This window comes from Bos indicus, chromosome 4 (assembly GCF_029378745.1).
Source record: "Bos indicus isolate NIAB-ARS_2022 breed Sahiwal x Tharparkar chromosome 4, NIAB-ARS_B.indTharparkar_mat_pri_1.0, whole genome shotgun sequence".
Taxonomy (NCBI): Eukaryota; Metazoa; Chordata; class Mammalia; order Artiodactyla; family Bovidae; genus Bos; species Bos indicus.
The window spans coordinates 95,506,554-95,526,383 of NC_091763.1; the positions used below are offsets into that span (position 1 = coordinate 95,506,554).

The 19,830-nt window shown below is 35.7% G+C and overlaps 1 protein-coding gene across 8 annotated transcripts in view; it reads left to right on the forward strand.

Annotated features, from left to right (window-relative positions):
* The window catches only part of MKLN1 (muskelin 1), a 391,490-nt gene that overhangs the window by 286,492 nt on the left and 85,168 nt on the right, over positions 1 to 19,830 (forward strand). For all 8 annotated transcript variants that reach the window (XM_070787313.1, XM_070787309.1, XM_070787311.1 and 5 more), the window contains 2 exons: positions 2,965 to 3,030; positions 17,944 to 18,056. In XM_070787313.1, coding sequence (XP_070643414.1) covers positions 2,965 to 3,030; positions 17,944 to 18,056 — 179 coding nt within the window. The remainder of the gene's footprint in view (positions 1 to 2,964; positions 3,031 to 17,943; positions 18,057 to 19,830) is intronic.

Here is a 19,830-nt window from a genome sequence, read left to right on the forward strand (position 1 = left end):
AATCTTTTCGTTTTATGGCTATAACAGAAGGTTGGGAATTATTTACACAGAATAGCAGCACAAACTGCTTTTATATAGAGACTCTGTAAAATTATAGGTTATGGTATTATAATGCCAAACGTGTGTCCCTAGAAAACCTTAAATTCTGCAAAATTGCTCACTAAAGCTCATAGGACTTATGTGAGAGGTAGAAATGGGACATACCATTCTAAATCTGTGGAACTTAATAGCCAGATACTAATAAAAACTAGTGTTCAGTTCAGTTCAGTCGCTCATTCGTGTCCGACTCTTTGCGACCCCATGAATCACAGCACACCAGGCCTCCCTGTCCATCACCAACTCCTGGAGTTCACTCAAACTCACGTCCATCGAGTTGGTGATGCCATCCAGCCATCTCATCCTCTGTCATCCCCTTCTCCTCCTGCCCCCAATCCCTCCCAGCATCAGAGTCTTTTCCAATGAGTCAACTCTTCGCATGAGGTGGCCAAAGTACTGGAGTTTCAGCTTTAGCATCATTCCTTCCAAAGAACACTCAGGACTGATCTCCTTCAGAATGGACTGGTTGGACCTCCTTGCAGTCCAAGGGACTCTCAAGAGTCTTCTCCAACACCACAGTTCAAAAGCATCAATTCTTAGGTGCTCAGCCTTCTTCACAGTCCAACTCTCACATCCATACATGACTACTGGAAAAACCATAGCCTTGACTAGACGGACCTTTGTTGGCAAAGTAATGTCTCTGCTTTTTAAAAACTAGTGTAGTAATTCTAATAAGAATAAATGCTAGTATGTAAAGAGTCTGATGTGACTGAACAACAACAGTTAAATATAGACGTTTATATTAAGCATCCCAGTGATTTTGGAGCTTTAAACCTTGCGTCACACACTCTTTCTTTGAGCTATAGGCACTAGAGGACATTTGATGCTAATGAAGACTATTTTTATCAAAGCTTAAAATCTGATCTTGGGTGTGATATTCTTCATTGACCTGTTTTCATATGGGAGAGGTTTTTGTCACTCCTTCATTGGCACTCACTGCTTTGTCAGATGGTTAACATAATGGAAAGTGTAGCAGTTCTTGAATGCAACTACTTATGGTAAAGGAAGGCAGTTCTGTGGATGTTCAGCTTTCTTCCTCTGGTCTTCATACATTGTCACAGCCTTCGTTTTGTTTCTGAGAAAGCTTTCCCAGATAGTGTTAAACATCAATATACTGGAGAAAATTGCTTATGAACCTCCATAAGTTCTGAGTTACATTGGCATCATTTTCCTGTTTTATCAGTCACAAGGTAATTTTCTTCAACAATGAAGAAGCATGTTTCTTCAAACATGCTACCACGTGTTTGCTACATGTGGTAGCAAACAAACAGATTGCAGCTGTATATCTGAAAGCTAATGGATTAAATATATAAAATGCAAGCATACTGACAATAAATTTATTTTAGTGTTTTCTTAATCTGTTCTTGAAAGTGGTAATACTGACTTTACTGATTGGAGAGAAGAAGGAAGAAAAGGGCAAAACTTCTACAGTAATGAGCTGCAGAATCTAAACCTGTCTTAAAAAGGAGAGAGAATTTGCAGGAAACTTCTGATTGATTAGTGCTTGAATATAGCTTCAGTTTTGCATCTTATGTATAATATATTAGAACTGACATTTCAGTCTTTTTCATAGTATCCTGGTGAAATCAGTAGAAACTTGGATGGTCCCTATTTTACATAGGAGAAGGCTGGTTCAGGGAAAGTTATTAGCTAACGTAATACATTTCAATTAATGGGAGAGTTGCAAAGAAAAATTCAGGTTTTTCAAGTTTACATCAAGTAAGGCATTAGAATCTTGTAGCTGTTGAACCATGGAAATGAAAGTTTATCTTCATTTATGTAGGATCTGATATAAAGTAAGATTAAAGTTGAATAATAGTTTTTTCCTACTGAAGTTTAAAATTTTCACCCATTGTATTTATTTATTTGGCTGCATCAGGTCCTAGTTGTGTCTCGCAGATCTTTGTTGTGGAATGAGGGATCTTTCGTTGCAGCGCTCGGTTTCTCTGTAGTTTGTGCCCCGTCTTACTTGCCCTGCAGCATGTCGGATCTTTTCCCAACCAGGGTTCGAACCCATGTCCCCTGCATTGGAAGGCGAATTCTTAACCACTGGATCAGCAGGGAAGTCCCTTCACTGATTATATTTAAACCTGCCTATTAAGCTCTGTGATGTGTAAATAAGAGTCAAAAGAAAGCAAATCTTACGTTTTGTCACACAGTGCTACTCAAAGTGGTGGATTATGTGGAAACTGATTTCTGAAATATTGGAAAACAAAATATATACAGCGAGGAAATTATCATTAATGTAAAACTTGATAGCATCATAGTTATCAGTAGCTAGTTTAATGAACTTTAAAACTGCTCATTAGGGACTTCCCTGGTGGTCCAGTGGCTAGGACTACATGTTCCCAATGTAGGGGTCCTGAGTTTGAACCCTGATCGGGGAACTAGAACCCCACATGCTGCAACTAAGACCCAGTGCAGCCAAATAAATAAGAATAATTTTTTAAAAAAATAATAAAAATAAAACTGCTCATTTTACCAATAAACCATGCCTAGAGTTATAAGACCTGCAGTCTAATTCTGTAATTGTTTCCCACCTTCACTTTGTCACTCCACTAGTTTAGAGATTTTATGTTTTTGTTGGAATATCCTATGTCTTTGCTGCTTAATGGCATTGGTTCTAAATAAGTTGAAAGTAGCTTCCAGTGCATTAAGAGCCTGAAAGCCAGCAATTAGAAAAAAAGAGCAAAATAATTATTATAAATTTAGTTATAAGTAATATTATTTCTTCTATGAGTCCTCTTATTCTTAATATTGAAGGAATAAGTGTGTGCTATTTTCAGTACTCATTACAGACTTATGAATGAAGTTACTCTGGATATGTAGTTGTTACTTCTTTTAAAAAATATATTGTTTCTACTTCAGGTGATGGAGAAGATAACCGGCCAGGAATGAGGGGAGGTCATCAGATGGTTATTGATGTCCAGACAGGTAAGGACTACTTCGAATGGAAAGCAGATTTTTTAAAAAATGATACATTATTAAATATCAGATACTCGTGAATATATATACTTCTTTCCATTCCTTGCAGAGGTTACATGTTATTGGCCATAACCAGGTATCAAAGAAAATAGGCATTAGCTTCAGATATAACCAAAACCAGGCAATGGCACATCAGCCTGGGGAGGCTGCTGCACAGATGAAATTAGAAAACCTAGAAGAAATGTATTGTGCAGACCTTTATGTGTGTGTGTGTATAGTTTTATATGTGCTTGATTTCACAGTTAGCTGGAATATTTCTTGATTTTTAGTGCATTTATATATATTATTTTATTTTTTAACTTTACAATATTTTAATGCCATAGTATGGGAATTGTAGTAAAAGAGAAATTAAGGTATATTTTTAAAGGGAGAGGATATAAAATTAGGTAGCCTAATGTTGGTAGATCCATTAATTGCTAAACACTGTCCCCAGGTGTATAAATAATTTGTTTTAGTTAATCTTTCTTGCCTTTTTAATTTTCTGTAACTTGATAATACAAATTTTCCCTAGGTTTCTAAAGCCTAGAACAGCTTAAATACTGTTATATTTAGAGGTTAATGCTAAAATTATAATTGGCTTCAAATTACCATCCTGAGAAGCAAATAGTACCAAGAATTCTGTATAATTTTATTTTATTTAGTTTTTAAAAAAACTTTACCACATAAAATGCCAATATTCACCCAAATAATATTTTACTTGTAATAGAAACTCTGTTTTATTAGTATTGTGTTATGCTGACAGTAGTTCTCCAGGAATAGTCTTTTTGATTCATAATTTTAAAAAATTATTGCAGTGCAGATAATAATGATCTAGGCATTAACATTATCACACATGTTTTATAAGTAAAAGGAGAAATTATAATATTTTATTTAAAATCCACTGCTAAATTTGTAGAATAACTTGTGAGTTTTCTTAGTATTATTAGGGTCTCTTTGGAAAAGGTTCATTTGAGGCATAGGAATTTGCTTTCCTAGTCTTAGCTTCTCTTCCCAAACCCCTTCCTTCCCACAGAAATAGGTTTGACTCAGCTGTAGTCTTAAGCATCTTTTTTTTCTACCTGAGAGTTCAATAAATAATGCATATGCTTATTTCTCAGAGAACCAGATCTATATATGTTGATTTTTTTTAATCCAAAAAAGTTAAATTTATATGAAAAAAGAGGTAAAATTTTGTATTTAGATTGTCTACAGTAGCTTTTTTCCTCTTTTGAACATACAGTGGAATTTATAATGCCGTTCCTTTTTTTTCTCAGTCACGATGAAAATATTATTAGGTCCTCCTTTAAAAATTGCTAAGAAAATACTAAAAAAGAGTGTTTGTTTGGAAAGCTACTTTTATTTCCTAGATAAAATGCTATTTTTCTTAAATATGAAAATAATGTGGTTTACTTTAACATTTAAAGTTTTCCTTAATCAAGGAGCAGAAGGAATTTTCATAGTGCTTTCTGTGTTGCTTATTATGGAATGTGGCCTATATAAAATAGGTTAAAGTACATGTGTAACAAAAGAGAAAGATTTTCTTTTTTTGTAACCCATGATATTTGAGAATGGAAAATGAGAATATTCAAATAATAGGCAGATGTCCTAAGAACTTGGTATAAGCAGAGACATTTAAAATTAAAATCTGACTTTTCGGGTCAGAGATCCTTGAAGTAAAATACTTACAACATATAGTGATAAAGATCCACATTTTTTTGGTAATATCTTGGTTTTATGAATTAAGAGGAGGATTTCCGCAGACTCTTGTTAGTCATAAGATCCTTATCCCTACACTCCCTTTAAAAAAATTCTTCAAGGAAAGGAAAAGAGTTGTTTCAGTATTTACTTCATTTGCTTTAGAAACTATAAGAAAACAATGACTTAAAGTAAGTCATTGTAAATAAGTAAGAATGACTTACAGGCATGGGATATATTCCAGATGGAATCTTTAAAGGATTAATTTGTCATAGCTTCTGAGGATTTATTATAGATTAACAAAGATCTACAATGAAAAATTGACCAGTATCCGTACTTCTGTTTGAGGACTGGTTTATAGAAGTGTAATAAAAGTACTTTGTGAATATATTTTTGAGCAAATATTTCTACCATAGGAAATTTAAAGATTTATCTATCAATATGTCTGTATGTGGATGTGTGTGTTCACTCAGTCGTGTCCAACTCTTGCTTCCCCATGGATTTGTAGTCCACCAGGCTTCTCTATCCACTGTGCCAAATAGAGGGATTTTAACTTAGAGCCATTTTGTATCTGTTTCAGTGATTTTTTTTTTTTTTTTACCCCACTAGACTTCCTAAATGCTGGGTCAGGCTTTATTTAGGCCCATGCTGCTTCCCAGGTGGCTCAGTTGTAAAGAATCTGCCTGCCAATGCAGGAGACACAAGAGAGATGCAGGTTTGATCCCTAGGTCAGGAAGATCCCTTGGAGGAGGACATGGCAGCCTACTTCACAGTATTCTCACCTGGAGAATTCCATGGACAGAGGAACCTGGTGGACTATAGTCCATGGGATTGTGAAGAGTTGACACGACTGAGCATGCCCACATGCATGTGATAATAAAATGAGATTTTGAGCCTTTAAAAGAGGAGCCAAAAACTTAAAGTCTGATAAACTAAATAATCATGATAGTCAAGTAACAAAAAGTTGTCCATAACTCACGTGAGCTTGATGGTCAGTGTTATCATTGCTGCTTATAGTGTGGAAATAATACTAAGTGAATGGTGAAATTCAAGGAGTTTAACCACATTCCAATAATCCTTTGTGTGAGTGATAGGGATGGTGTGTAAAACTTATTGGTGAGGAATTCTTCCTTTTGAGATACACACATACACACACATATATATATACACATACACACATGCATACATAGTAGGAGTCAGACATGACTGAGCGACTTCACTTTCACTTTTCACTTTCATGCATTGGAGAAGGAAATGGCAACCCACTGCAGTGTTCTTGCCTGGAGAATCCCAGGGACGGGGGAGCTTGGTGGGCTGCCATCTGTGGGGTCGCACAGAGTCGGACATGACTGAAGTGACTTAGCAGCAGCACACATATATGCATACATACATATACATATATATACACACATACTTACAAATGCTAACATTGACTAGCACTGAACAACTTAGAATTCTTTTAATGTTACCTTCAGTACCAGTGACCTATTCCTTTACATATTTTTGTTGATAACAAGTTGTCATTTTTTTAATAGTGTAATTTAGGGCTTCCCTGGTGGCTCAGGTGGTTAAGAATCTGCCTGCCAGCACAGGAGACCCAGGTTCAATCCCTGGGTCAGGAAGATATCCTGGATAAGGAAATGGCAACCCACTCCAGTATTCTTGCCTGGAGGATTCCATGTACAGAGGAACCTGGCAGACTACAGTCCATGGGGTCGCAAAGAGTCGGACACCACTGAGCGACTGACACACACACACACACACCACACACAGACCTGGCAGACTACAGTCCCTGGGGTTGCAAAGAGTCGGACACCACTGAGCGACTGATATGCACGCACGCACGCACCACTGAGCGACTGATATGCACATGCACACACATATAAACTAGTGATGCAGTTAGGATTGGAATCCAGATTGAGGTAGAGGAGGAATGCAGCTTCTGAGGATTCAGGTGTCTAGAAACAGAGATAAAAGTAAGGCAAGATGCCTAGGACTCAACCAAGTCAGAAAAACCTTTGTACTTTCATAAGATTCTAGAATTGTGGTTTAGGTTAAGTTTAAACATGTGTTTGCTTATGAGGTAGGTAATCCAGGAATCTGCTATATCAAGAGAAAACAAAAGGAATTTTTAAAATACCATTCAAAAGTCTAGTAACTTCTATGCCCTGGCATTCCCAATCTTTTGTTTCAGCTAACCCTTGCTGTCTATAGTCCTTTTTATTGCCATGCTCTATTCTTTTGGTATTTCTTTGTTTTCTTAGATGAGGCTTCATAAGTGGGCTCTAAGGAGGCCCATGATACTCTTGAAATGGTATGTAATATTTTTGTCTGAGTTTGTGGAGCTTTCTGGGAAGATTCATTACCTATTTATTTTTTAAAGGATTAAAATACCTCATAAGTTTTGACATTCCACAGTAAGTAAATACTGCTGGTATTCATATAAAATTTCAAATGAAATTTCTTGCTCTGTGTAAGTGGTATTCATATTGAAATAATAGTGTTTACAAAGTAAACTCTTGCCAACCTTTCCTCTACTCTTGTTTTTTTTTCCAGATTATATGCTGCTTGGTATAAGGTGGTGGGTGAAGAAGAGAGTATAGGGAATAAAGTCAGAGAGGTAGTGATGGGAGATTGTGTTGTTTTTTTGTAAGAACTTTAACCTTTATTCATAGTGAGAGATTAATGAGAAATATTGTTGGGCTTTGAGAAATGTTACTGTTAATACCTGACTTTGCATTTTAACAAAACAAATTAGATGATGGGCAGAAGTAGTGAGACCTTTTAGGAAGCAGTTCTTACCAGAGAAGTAATGTTAGCATTGGAATTTACTAGAGTGGTGATCATAGTGATGAGAATTAATCAAATTTTGGGTGTATTTTGAAGATGTCACATACAGCTGACAGGATTTACTGACAGTCTGGATATGAGTGAGTGAAAGGAGTAAAGGATAACTCAAGGTTTTGATCTGATTAATTGGGAAAATAGTATAGCCTTTCCCTAAGATGGGTGGAAAAAGAGGATTAAATATGGTCTGTTGTTCAGCAGGTTGATTTCAGACAGGTTAAGTTTGAGATTCCAGTTACAAATCCTAGTTCAGTTCAGTTCAGTTCAGTCTCTCAGTCGTGTCCGACTCTTTGCAACCCCATGAATCGCAGCACACCACGCCTCCCTGTCCATCACCAATTCCTGGAGTTCACTCAGACTCACATCCATCAAGTCAGTGATGCCATCCAGCCATCTCATCCTCTGTCGTCCCTTTCTCCTCCTGCCCCCAATCCCTCCCAGCATCAGAGTCTTTTCCAGTGAGTCAATTCTTCACATGAGGTGGCCAAAGTACTGGAGTTTCAGCTTTAGCATCATTCCTTCCAAAGAAATCCCAGGGCTGATCTCCTTCAGAATGGACTGGTTGGATCTCCTTGCAGTCCAAGGGACTCTCAAGAGTCTTCTCCAACACCACAGTTCAGAAGCATCAGTTCTTCGGCTCTCAGCTTTCTTCACAGTCCAACTCTCGCATCTATACGTGACCACAGGAAAAACCATAGCCTTGACTAGACGGACCTTTGTTGGCAAAGTAATGTCTCTGCTTTTGAATATGCTATCTAGGTTGGTCATAACTTTCCTTCCAAGGAGTAAGTGTCTTTTAATTTCATGGCTGCAGTCACCATCTGCAGTGATTTTGGAGCCCCCAAAAATAAAGTCTGACACTGTTTCCACTGTTTCCCCATCTATTTCCCATGAAGTGATGGGACCAGATGCCATGATCTTCGTTTTCTGAATGTTGAGCTTTAAGCCCACTTTTTCACTCTCCACTTTCACTTTCATCAAGAGGCTTTTTAGTTCCTCTTCACTTTCTGCCATAAGGGTGGTGTCATCTACAAATCCTAGTAGATATTTCTGATAAGTGGTTAGATATATTATTTTGTGTTTCAGAAGACAGGTCCAGGCTGAATAATCATTTCCTTTTTTGTGTTTGCATAGAACTTTGTTCATCCTATTATTTTTACTATAGTGATTTCCATATTGTTTTAGAATTGCTTGGGTAGGTGTTATGTGTCCCATTGCTCTCTCCTTTCTATCTCCCATCCCCAGTAGTCTTATTGTGGCCGAGGAGGGGAGAGAGAGGAATCTTGCATTATTTATTTTTGTGGCCCCAGAGCCTGGTATGGAGTATGTACTAAATATTTGTTGAATTTAATCAAAATTTTGAAATCCATTTTCCTTTGAATGGAAAGAAAGATATTTATTTAGAAACTACATTCTTACATTGCTTTAAACCTTGGTGAGCAGATCATTTCATGATGCCGTTTGTTTAATATGCTAATATTTTTGAGGTGAATTTACGTTATTGATTTTATTCTAATATATTTAAAATTTCTGATGATTGTTCTGTATATAGACTATATTATCTTACAGCTGTAGTTTACTACCTTGGGATCTAGGTAGAAAAATAAAATGTTTTATAGACTTTGTGTTTTTTTAGGGTAACATTTGGTGCTTTCTGGATTTAATTTGAGTGTAAGAGAATCTGGGATATCTTTGGGATTTTTTTCTCTACAAATTCTTCTATTTCTATTAGAAAATTAAAAGCATAATTTACCAAGGTGGTTTCATATACTTTATTTCATTATGTATTCTTATAACTGCTACCATTAGGTTGATTTTAATCATCTTCTAAGATGCATTTATTGTTAAGTCTTAGAAAGAACCTTTTCTAGTACAATCTTATTGATATAACAATCAGATATAGTGGTTGGAGGTTGAGTTTGTGGGAGGGAAGTGTGTATGTGTATTTGTTAAACATATCTGGATTTCAATCCTGATTTTTTTTTTCCCACTGACTTTTTGTTTGATCTTGAAGGAGTTATGATGATGATTAAAATAGGAATAATTGATTTGTGGGAGTTAAATGAAATAATTTATAATATAAATACATACTATTTATATGCAACATTAACATACAAATACATACTTATTAGTTCTTCTGAGAGAATTTGATGTAAATTTAGAGGTCTTTTTTTTTTTGATGTAATCTCACAGTGAAAATATTTTTAAGCAGATTAAAAATTTTTGAAAAGCAATTTAAAGCAAGCAGTTTTGAAGGGAAAAAAAATATCTCACCCGTAATTCCACATTCTAACCAGTATTATTTCAGTATATTTGTTTCATCTTTTGTATATATTACCCTTACTAATGTTTTAGAAAGTAAGGGAAACTATAAGTATACTTTCATATTTTTAGAAAAAAATACTGAAAATCATTTTAAGAACTTTCTCGTAAGAATTAGGTAGGTTGTGACTTTCCTCAAGTAGAATTTGAAGAAACCAGAAGTTCTGTCTTTATAAAGTTGGTGCCTACGTAATGAAGTATAGAGAAGTCCAGTCCTTATTTTAAATACGCATTTCGAAGATTTCCTGAACAGGGCTCTTAATCTGTTGAAATTATGTGTAATATTTGGTTTGCATATTCATTTTTCTGAAAGAGAATCCATGAATTCAGATCATCAAAGAGTTAAGAACATTTTCACTAGACTAAAACGTTTTCTTCAAACCTGAGGAGTAATATTTATTGAATACCTACAATATGTAGAGGTTGGGATTAGAACTTTAATATGTTCATTTATTTTATTTACTACTGGAAAGGTAGATAATCCTCATTATACAGAATAGGTGATGTTGTGTCCAGAGCTGTGGAGCTGGGATTTGAACCTAGGTCTGTAGGACTGTCTGGCTCCAAAGCCTGTGTTTATGTTGCTGTTACCTTGGTGATTCTTAGATTCTTATGCTGAAGATACAATGAAAATCTCCAGTATAATAGCAGAAAAGAGAAAACACAGTAGATGTGAGCTAAATCCTGAGACCTTAGCAAGTATTAAATATATAAATAGTAATAAAGTATATAACTTCACTTATAAAATACCATAAAGTGAAATTGAAAAGGATAGTTAATTCCTTTACATTCTTATTAAAAGCTATTGCAGATATAAAGAGTAAGGAACAACAGCTTTCTTAATAATTGCTAACATTTATTGAGTGATTGCAGTGTGCCAGGTATTTAACTAGACTAAAACTTCATAGAGCTTATTTCAGCTTCTTTGAAGTGACTTGTATTTCGGAGCAATTATTGATTCCCCGTGTTTCATGTATCTTGTTTTCTTAAATATTAAAAATGTAATAGTCCTTAAATTTTCTTTTCCTTTTTCAGTCTGTAGATCTTTTTTTTTTTTTTTTTCAATTTTGCTACAGCTCTAAGAATTTAAAAGTACATGGAGGCACAAATTTTACTCTAATTTTCAAAGTTTTCTTCTAAGTGAATTCTGTTGTTATTACTAGAGAAGGAATGTTGTATTTTGTCCTACTTGGAAGAGCATGTCAATTTTATTGATCATAATTCCTACACCTGGCAGTTTTCCACTTACATTCTTCAACTCTGAGTTGTGTTTCAAGTCTGAATAAAATAAGGCGAATAGAAAGACAGAAAAGACATGTCTGTTTTGCTTCAGAGTGGAAGTCTGTCCAGATGAAAACTTCATTGCACCAGGCAATTCTTTGTTCAACTCTCATTGAATTTTAAGAACGTACATTACCAGCCTTTTTCTGACTTAAGCAGAATAGGTGATAAGATTTAGGCAAAACCCCAGTATTTGATATCTTTTAAAGAGTTAAAGAAGTTGCTGGAAAGAGCCTTCTATGGAAATCTGAACCTGACTGTTCTATATACTGTATATGTAAAGTTCTTCTTTTTTTTTTTTTTTTAAATTCTACATAATGATTTTCCTTGATGTTCTTTAAAGAAACCATTGAAGAAAGTAGGTAAACATGGGCTTTAGTTTTTAAATACAAATACATTCATATGGCTGTATTTCTATAACTACATGTGATGGTATATTTCTATAACTACATGTGACACAAATCTGTTTCTTTCATATGGTTATCAGAAAGGAATTCTAAAATACAGCCCTAGTATAAAGTATATTGTCATAGGCAGAAAATACAACCTTTTAGCATGGAAATTGCAATATGTTGAAATAACCCAAAAGATCAGTCTGTAGTTTTGTAATCATAGCTTTACGTAAGAAATATAGCTCTTTTTAAAGAGAGACAGATGAATCCAGTTGATAATCTGCTGGGTCTTGAGCGTTCAAGAGAATGGCTAAAGAAAGTAAGGTTAAAGAGCACATAAAGTATCTTTTTCCCTTCTAATTTATTCCTCCCTTCAAAAATTCTCATGTCAATCTAAGGTCTTGGCTACATTTTCAGAGGGATTAAACTCATAAACTAAATGTCCTGACAGAGTTCATTTAACCTTGGATATAAGTTTGTGTTTCTTAAAAGCTTTTTAAAAAATTTCACTTGTTTTTCTATTGTATTACACTAGAAATTAAGCTAACCTCTTTTACAAGGCTACTAACCCTCCTCTTCCCTCTTCTTTTTGAGACTTGAATTAAAAAAAAATTTTTTTTAATTTTGTTTTGGGGTATAGCCAATTAACAAACAGTGTTATGATAGTTTCAGGTGAAGGCTGAAGGAACTCAGCTGTACATATACATGTATCCATTCTCCCCAAACTCCTCTCCCATCCAGCCTGTCACATAGCATTGAGCAAAGTTCCTGTGCTATACAGTAGGTCCTTGTTGGTTATCCATTTTAAATACAGCTGCATGACATTAGATTTTTATCTGAAATTGGGCCCATGGTATGTCAGTCCTTAGTATATGCATTCTGTACTATTTCAAAGTGGAAAAATTGATTTAATTACGAATAGTAGTGTGCCATCTTGTGGAGGATTATGCAATTAGCATAGTCTAAGAATCAGAGGAGGATAGATACTGAAGTTGGGCTTGTAAAATAAAAAGCTTGCTTCTTTGTGCAAAATGGTGTGAAGACACTGATGTGACAACATTTCTACCTTATTTGTAGTATATGTGAGATGTATAGGTTAGTACTTTTGGTAGTGAGTAGTTGTAGGGTTTATCTAGTACTGATATCGAAAAAGACCTGTGCCAAAGAATATGGCTGCATTTTAACTTTTGTGGCTGAAGTAATGACTGATTGGTGATTGATCCATTTAGTCTCTGAGAATGAAATTGGCTTGATATCTTTAACATTGGCTATTGTTGATCACTTTATTCCCAATCTGCTTCTTGGCTCATCCTTTTTAGTAAGTCCATATGCTGCAGGTTCAGATCTGACCATGTCACATCTTTGCATAAGATCTTCTGTGGATCTATACTGTGTGTAGTTGTTGTTTAGTCGCTCAGTTGTGTTCTACTCTTTTGTGACCCCATGGACTGTAGCCCACCAGGCTCCTCTGTCCATGGGATTTCTCAGGCAACAGTACTGGAGTGGGTTGCCATTTCTTTCTCCAGGGAGTTTTCTTGACTCAGGAATTGAACCCGAAAACCCGCATCTCCTGCATTGACCAGAGGATTCTTTACCTCTGACCTACACGGGAAGTTCATACTGTCTGGAGTCAAGTTCAAAACATTTATGTTGCCGTTTATCCCATTTCATGATCTGTCTGCTGCCTGTCTTTATAACTTAACTATATTCCACTACCTTTTTTGTTCTTTTAAAATGAACAGTGTGTTTATTCATCACACAGTTTTCACCATGGTACGTGCATTATTGAATTCTCGTGATAGCTTTATGAGATAGGTATTCTGTCTAATAGAATTTTAGAGCTGAGGAAACCAGTGGTTAAGGAATGTGGTGTTGGTTCCACAGCCATGGTGGTAGAGCTGCGATATCATTCAAGGTCTGCCTGGCTTTAGATTCTGTGTCTTTTAAAACACTTTTTGTGTGGTTTTTCTGTTTCTATACCTTTATTTTACTTTGTACCCTACTTGAAAAAGTCCTCTTCTCTTTCTTTCATTCTGTCAACAAAGCCACCTTTTGATGCATAGGTCAGATACCACTTGTCACCATGAAATCTTCCTGGGTCCCTTTCCTTTTGTGAACTCTCATGGTGATCTTTTACCTTTCTTATGGCACTTAGTCTATGTTGCATTGTGGTGATTTATGTACTTGTTTTATGTTGGTGGTGTTAAGTTGCTAAGTTGCATATGACTCTTTGTGACCCCATGGACTACTACTCCTCTGTCCTCCACTATCTCCTGGAGTTTGCTCAAATTCATGTTCTTTGAGTTGGTGATGCAATCTAACCATCTCATCCCCTACTACTGCTAAGTCGCTTCAGTCGTGTCCGACTCTGTGCCAACCCCACAGACGGCAGCCCACCAGGCTCCGCTGTCCCTGGGATTCTCCAGGCAAGAACACTGGAGTGGGTTGCCATTTCCTTCTCCAATGCATGAAAGTGAAAGTGAAGTCGCTCAGTCGTGTCCAACTCTTCGCGACCCCACGGACTGCAGCCTACCAGGCTCCTCCGTCCATGGGATTTATCAGGCAAGAGTACTAGAGTGGGGTGCCATTGCCTTCTCCAGTCTCATCCTCTACCACCTCCTTTTCCTTTTGCTTTTAATCTTTTCTAGCATCAGGGTCTTTTCCACTGAGTCGGCTCTTCCTAATGGGTGGCCAAAGTATGGGAGCGTCAACATTTTATATTCTTCACTAGATTGTAAGCTCCTTGAGGGTAGAGACGATGTCATCTTTGTTTGTTTTTTTTTCTCTAAAGCATCTTGCCAATTCGGGTTAGTACTGAGAAAATATTGACTGAACATTCCCATGCGTCTGGGAGAAATAGTCTCTGTAGCCTATGCTCCTTTAAGAAAAGACAATAGAGAAAGGGCTGCTGCTTGAGGAGGATTTACTACCCTATGCATGTATATGAATTATTTAAAAATTTCTTTTTAAATTGGAGGATAATTGCTTTACAATGTATTAGTTTCTACTGTACAGCATTGTGAATCAGCTGTACGTATACATATATCCCTTCCCTGACATGAGTTAGAGCAAAGTCCCGGAGACAGTGAAGGACAGGGAAGGCTGGTGTACTGCAGTCCATGGGGTTGCAAAGAGCTGGACACAACTTAGCAACTGAATAACAACAACATTCCCTCCCTCTTGAGCCTCCCTATCATCCCTCCATCTTACCCCTTTAAGTCATCCCAGAGCCCTGAGCTGAGCTCCCTGTGCTGTATGTAGCAGCTTCCCACTGGCTCTTTTATACTTGGTGGTGTATATGTTCTAGTGCTACTCTTTCAGTTGGTCCCACCTTTTCCTTCTCTTACTGTGTCTGCAAGTCCATTCTCTACATCTGCGTCTCTATCCTGCCCTGCAGATAGGTTCATCAGTTACATTTTTCTAGATTCCATATATGTGCATTAATATACGATATTTGTTTTTCTCTTTCTGACTTATGACAGTCTCTAGATTCATCCACATCACTGCAAATGACCCAGTTTCTTTCCTTTTTATAGCTGAGTAATATTCCATTGTATATATGTACCACAATTTCCTTATCCATTCATCTGTCGATGGACATCTAGGTTGCTTCCATGTCCTGACAGTTGTAAATAGTGCTTCAGAGAACTTTGGGGTACATGTGTCTTTTGAGTTACGGTTTTCTCAGGGTATATATCCAGTAATGGGATTGCTGGATCATAGAGTAGTTTTATTCGTAGTTTCTTAAGAAATGTCCACACTGTTCTCCATAGTAGCTGTATCAATTTATGTTCCCACCATCAGTTCAAAAGGATTCCCTTTTCTCCACATTCTCTCCATCACTTATTGTATGTAGATATTTTTGGTAATGGACATTCTGACTGGTATAAAGTGATACCTCATTGTAGTTTTGATTTGCATTTCTCTAATAATGAGCAATGTTGAGCATCTTTTCATGTGTTTATTGGCCATCTGTATGTCTTCATTTGAGACAAAGGTCTGCTTAGGTCTTCCACCCATTTTTTTAATTGGGTTGTTTGTTTTCCTGATATTGAGCTGCACGTGAATTGTTATGTAACCTATAAACATGAGAGTAGACATCAGTAAACCAAGCTACTGCCATGTTGCAAATAATAACATTTCCTTTTTTTTGCTTTCTTCTCACTACAGTTCTATCTGGTTATTTCTATAATCTTTAAAAGTTTTTTTATTCTTTATGTGTTAAATAATATTTTTGCTGGTGTTCATTTCTAGATATTTTTATCTCCGAGTGATTTAACTTAAATGATTAGATGATTTAATTAAAATTGTGTTATGCATTTCATTCAGGTATGTCAGAAGGTCCTGTTTCTATCTTGATTCATTCAATTTTACTATTAAACTTTTAACTGGGACCACAAAGCATTCACAAACAAGAATGACATCTTGGATTAATTCCCTTGGGATGCTTTGCTCTGTGCCAGATTTTATTTTGCTCAGCTATCAATGAGGCTGTTGTGGAAATGTGGGTTTTCTCTGCTGTGAGAATTTATGCGTACAAAGAAACTTGCTTTTCAGAAAGAACATTGAGAACCCAGAGCCCAAGAGGAAAGGTTATTAAAGTTAATGAACCAGGGTAACCTTATCCAGAGGTTGCCCAGAAACACCATTAAAACAAAAGGTCAATTGCTATTGCTATTTTAGTTGTATACCCTCTCCTTCTCCAGGCTTTAGAATCTAATGGGGTTTGGCAAATAATTTTTATGTCAGATGAAAATTCTTAAATTTTTTCCTGTAAAATTTTCAGTATCTGGGCATTACTGTGTTTCATTTGGGAAGTAGAATGTTACTTAACTAATGAGAATGGATTGTTTTGTATTTCTGAGAGGTGGCACCATTCCACTGTTTCACATTTGTACAGAACCGAAAGTGTTCTAGGTACTTAAGTTAGACATGGAAACAGATACAGTGATACTATTTTTATTGCATTTGTGGTGCTTAGTAACTACAAAGTATTTTGTGTGTGTATGCATGTTTTAAAGGTAGAAATGCTGTTCATGCTTGACAACAGTCTTCAGAATGTTTTCGTGTAACTTATACCTGAAAATCTGTATCACCACACTAAGAGTTCTATAAATGAAAAAACCAAGACCCAGGCAAGTGAAGTGACCTATACATGATTACTAAGTTAGATTAGAACGGTTCCAGTGGTTTGTTCTTATCCAGCAGCTTTGTTTAAGATTTCCTCTAGGTTCTTTCACTTAGAAGATTCACTTAGAGTTTGAAATTACTTGAAAACATGACAAAAATCTCTTATAAGATATCTCTATGAATGGCAGGAATTTTCTTAAGTAGTGTTACAGTATTTCCATATGCACTCTGCATTTTACCCCTTCATGGTAGGATGTAATGTAGATGACAGTCTCCATATATATAGGCTTGGGTCATGTCAGTTAGAGAGTAGATGGCTTTATAGTTTCCTGTAATATAGTATTTAACTTAAAAAAGTGGTAGGTATGTATAACCGGTAGACATAAGATATTTACAAAGGAGATAAATATTTGAAGAAAAGAAAGGTACTATTATTTTATAAAGAAAGTGGATGATTCACAGTGTTGTATATAAAAATTTTCACTAGTCTCTGAGCAAGAAATGTTTTGTCACATCATAAAGTCCATAGATATAATAGACATTTCAGAGTTGGAAAAAATCAAATTTTCAGGATACGTGGAATGACTTAAAAGTTGATTTCTGAGGAGTTAAATCTACCACAATATATTGACAGTAATTTCCCCCAGTTTCCATGGGAATATCAAGGCTATGCATCACTTTATTCTTAAGATATCTAACTTCAACTCAGCTAGTTTTAACTATTATTTTTGATATTGTAGTAGAAAACAGTTTTACTGCGAATTTTTTTTACGCACTGTATATTCCTCTGGAATTTTTTTTTTAAAGACTCTGAAGCTGCATTGTTGAGAAGCTGGTAAAATGTAAACTTTTCATGGCCTAACACAGAAGATCCTAAACTGGCTGCTCATCAAGATTCCCCTTGGATACTGTCAAAGTACTGCCTCTTTTTACTCACAAAGGACCTTTGGAATCAGAATCTTAGGGGATGCCTCTTAGTTACCTTCATATTTATAAATCTATCAGAACACTGGTTCTGCAGCAGCCTTTCCATATGCTTATGTTTAGGAAATACTAGTATTTATTTTGGAATGTTACCAGTTTAAAAATTTCATTTTTAAGGTTACTTAGAGGAATCTTCTTAAATGATCTTAGAAGCAATGGCTAAAGTGGGTGCCTTTGCTTAAATTCTGTTCTTAAGTTTATTTTTTTAAACATATTTTTCTAATTTTCACAGAGACTGTTTATTTGTTTGGTGGCTGGGATGGAACGCAAGATCTTGCTGACTTCTGGGCGTACAGTGTGAAAGAGAACCAGTGGACTTGTATCTCTAGAGACACTGAGAAAGAGGCAAGTTTTCAGACTTGAGTTCTCACCCATCTTTATTACGATAGGGGTGTGGGGATACACTTCTCTTTCTGAGTGATTTGTGTTCTTTTCTAATGTATGTCAGCAGTGGTAGCAGAAGAATTTGTGGTGACAAGTTTGGCTTACGTATTCTTGCATTCCAGCTTCTATAGCAGGTTCTTGAACTACAGTTACATGAACAAGTCTATATTATAGAGATAAATAGAAATGGGTATCTAATATAACTTAGATTTTAACCATTTTAGTTAAAATGTAACTGTATAAACCATCTTTTTTCTCATGTTTGTGTCACCTCTACTCTTATTTTGTACATTTATTTTTGTTTCCTCTGGAAATACGTGCTTTTGATTCCTCACTATCTTGCTACTTTGGCCCCTCCATATTTGACTATATTATCAGTTTCCACAAATGGTAGATATTTTATTTTTAACTAAAATTGTTTATATGTATTCATGAGTGAGTCTATTGATGCATATACACATAAAACTTCCATAGTGAATAGAATGTCTTGAATTTATGATTTTGAATTAAATAAGTGTATAATTAATTATACACTGCTAGAAGGCACATATTCGTGTTTTTTTTTAATATCTTTGTAGAATTTTTTATTGTACTTTTCCATCCAAGCAGTTTTAGATTACAAGGTGAAAAATAAACTAAAAACAATTGTAACAGCAAATGAAAAGAAGAAGAAAAGACTTAATTCAAAGCCACCAGTTTTAATCTAGGAAGGCCATTTTTTTAAAACTCTGGTGCTATGTTTTTCATCTTAGGAAACTGGATTCTTGCTTACTTGGTGTGTTCCTTTGTTAATCATTTGAGTATTTTTTAATCTTTCTAAAGAGGTCTTAAAATTATTATTATCCCTGTAAAAACGGCCTTTGCCTTTTCAGTATTAAGTACCATTTTCTGAAATGATTATTTCTCTCCTCAAAAATACAAAGGCAGATCTTAAAAGAATACCTTTCTTATTGCTCTTAAACTATTTTAAATCTAGGTTGATTGTGTCTGAATTGTTTTTGCAAGAAGTTTACAATTCATCCTGAAATCCTTTCTCTTCACTGAATTGTGTCGAATTAATGCCTAAGTTCCACCAGTTCTAGCACCCAATACTGAGTTTCAGACATTTTTTCCTCTCTATTCCTTTCAGCTTTGTGGTTTCTTTCTTAAACTTTTTTTGCCTCCATTGTTGATTCCAAACCTAGTCTTCATTCATTAACATAGTCTTTAAAAAATTTTTTTCTTTGGGCCACATAGCATCTCTGCTTAAGCCCTATAATTAATCTCAGTCTGTTTCAGTTATCTACTGCATTCTATATATCACAATATATTCCATATATTACAAGTACCCACAAAACTTTAGTGGCATATAATAATAAGTATTTTGTTCACCAGTCTGTAGGTTGACTGGGCTCACTCATGTGTTGAGAGTCAGCTGACTGTCTCTAGTCTAGACTAGCTTCTGGGACTATTTGAGTGTGTTCTGCATAGCCACTCATCTTCTTGTTGGCTAGCATGAGTCTTATTCTCATGTAGGGGCAAGGCTGCAGGGGGGATGATGTAGACATATGTGCGTCATTAAATTTGTTATTGTCCCATTTTCCCAAAAGAAGTCATGTGATCAAATCCACAGTTATGGCCGATGGGCGGCACTACCCAGGGACATGGATCAGGGAAGTATGAGTAATAACAGCTACAACAATAATAAAGAAGTTTATCTACCTTAGTTCTATTTGCTTAGTGTGAAAACTTCAAA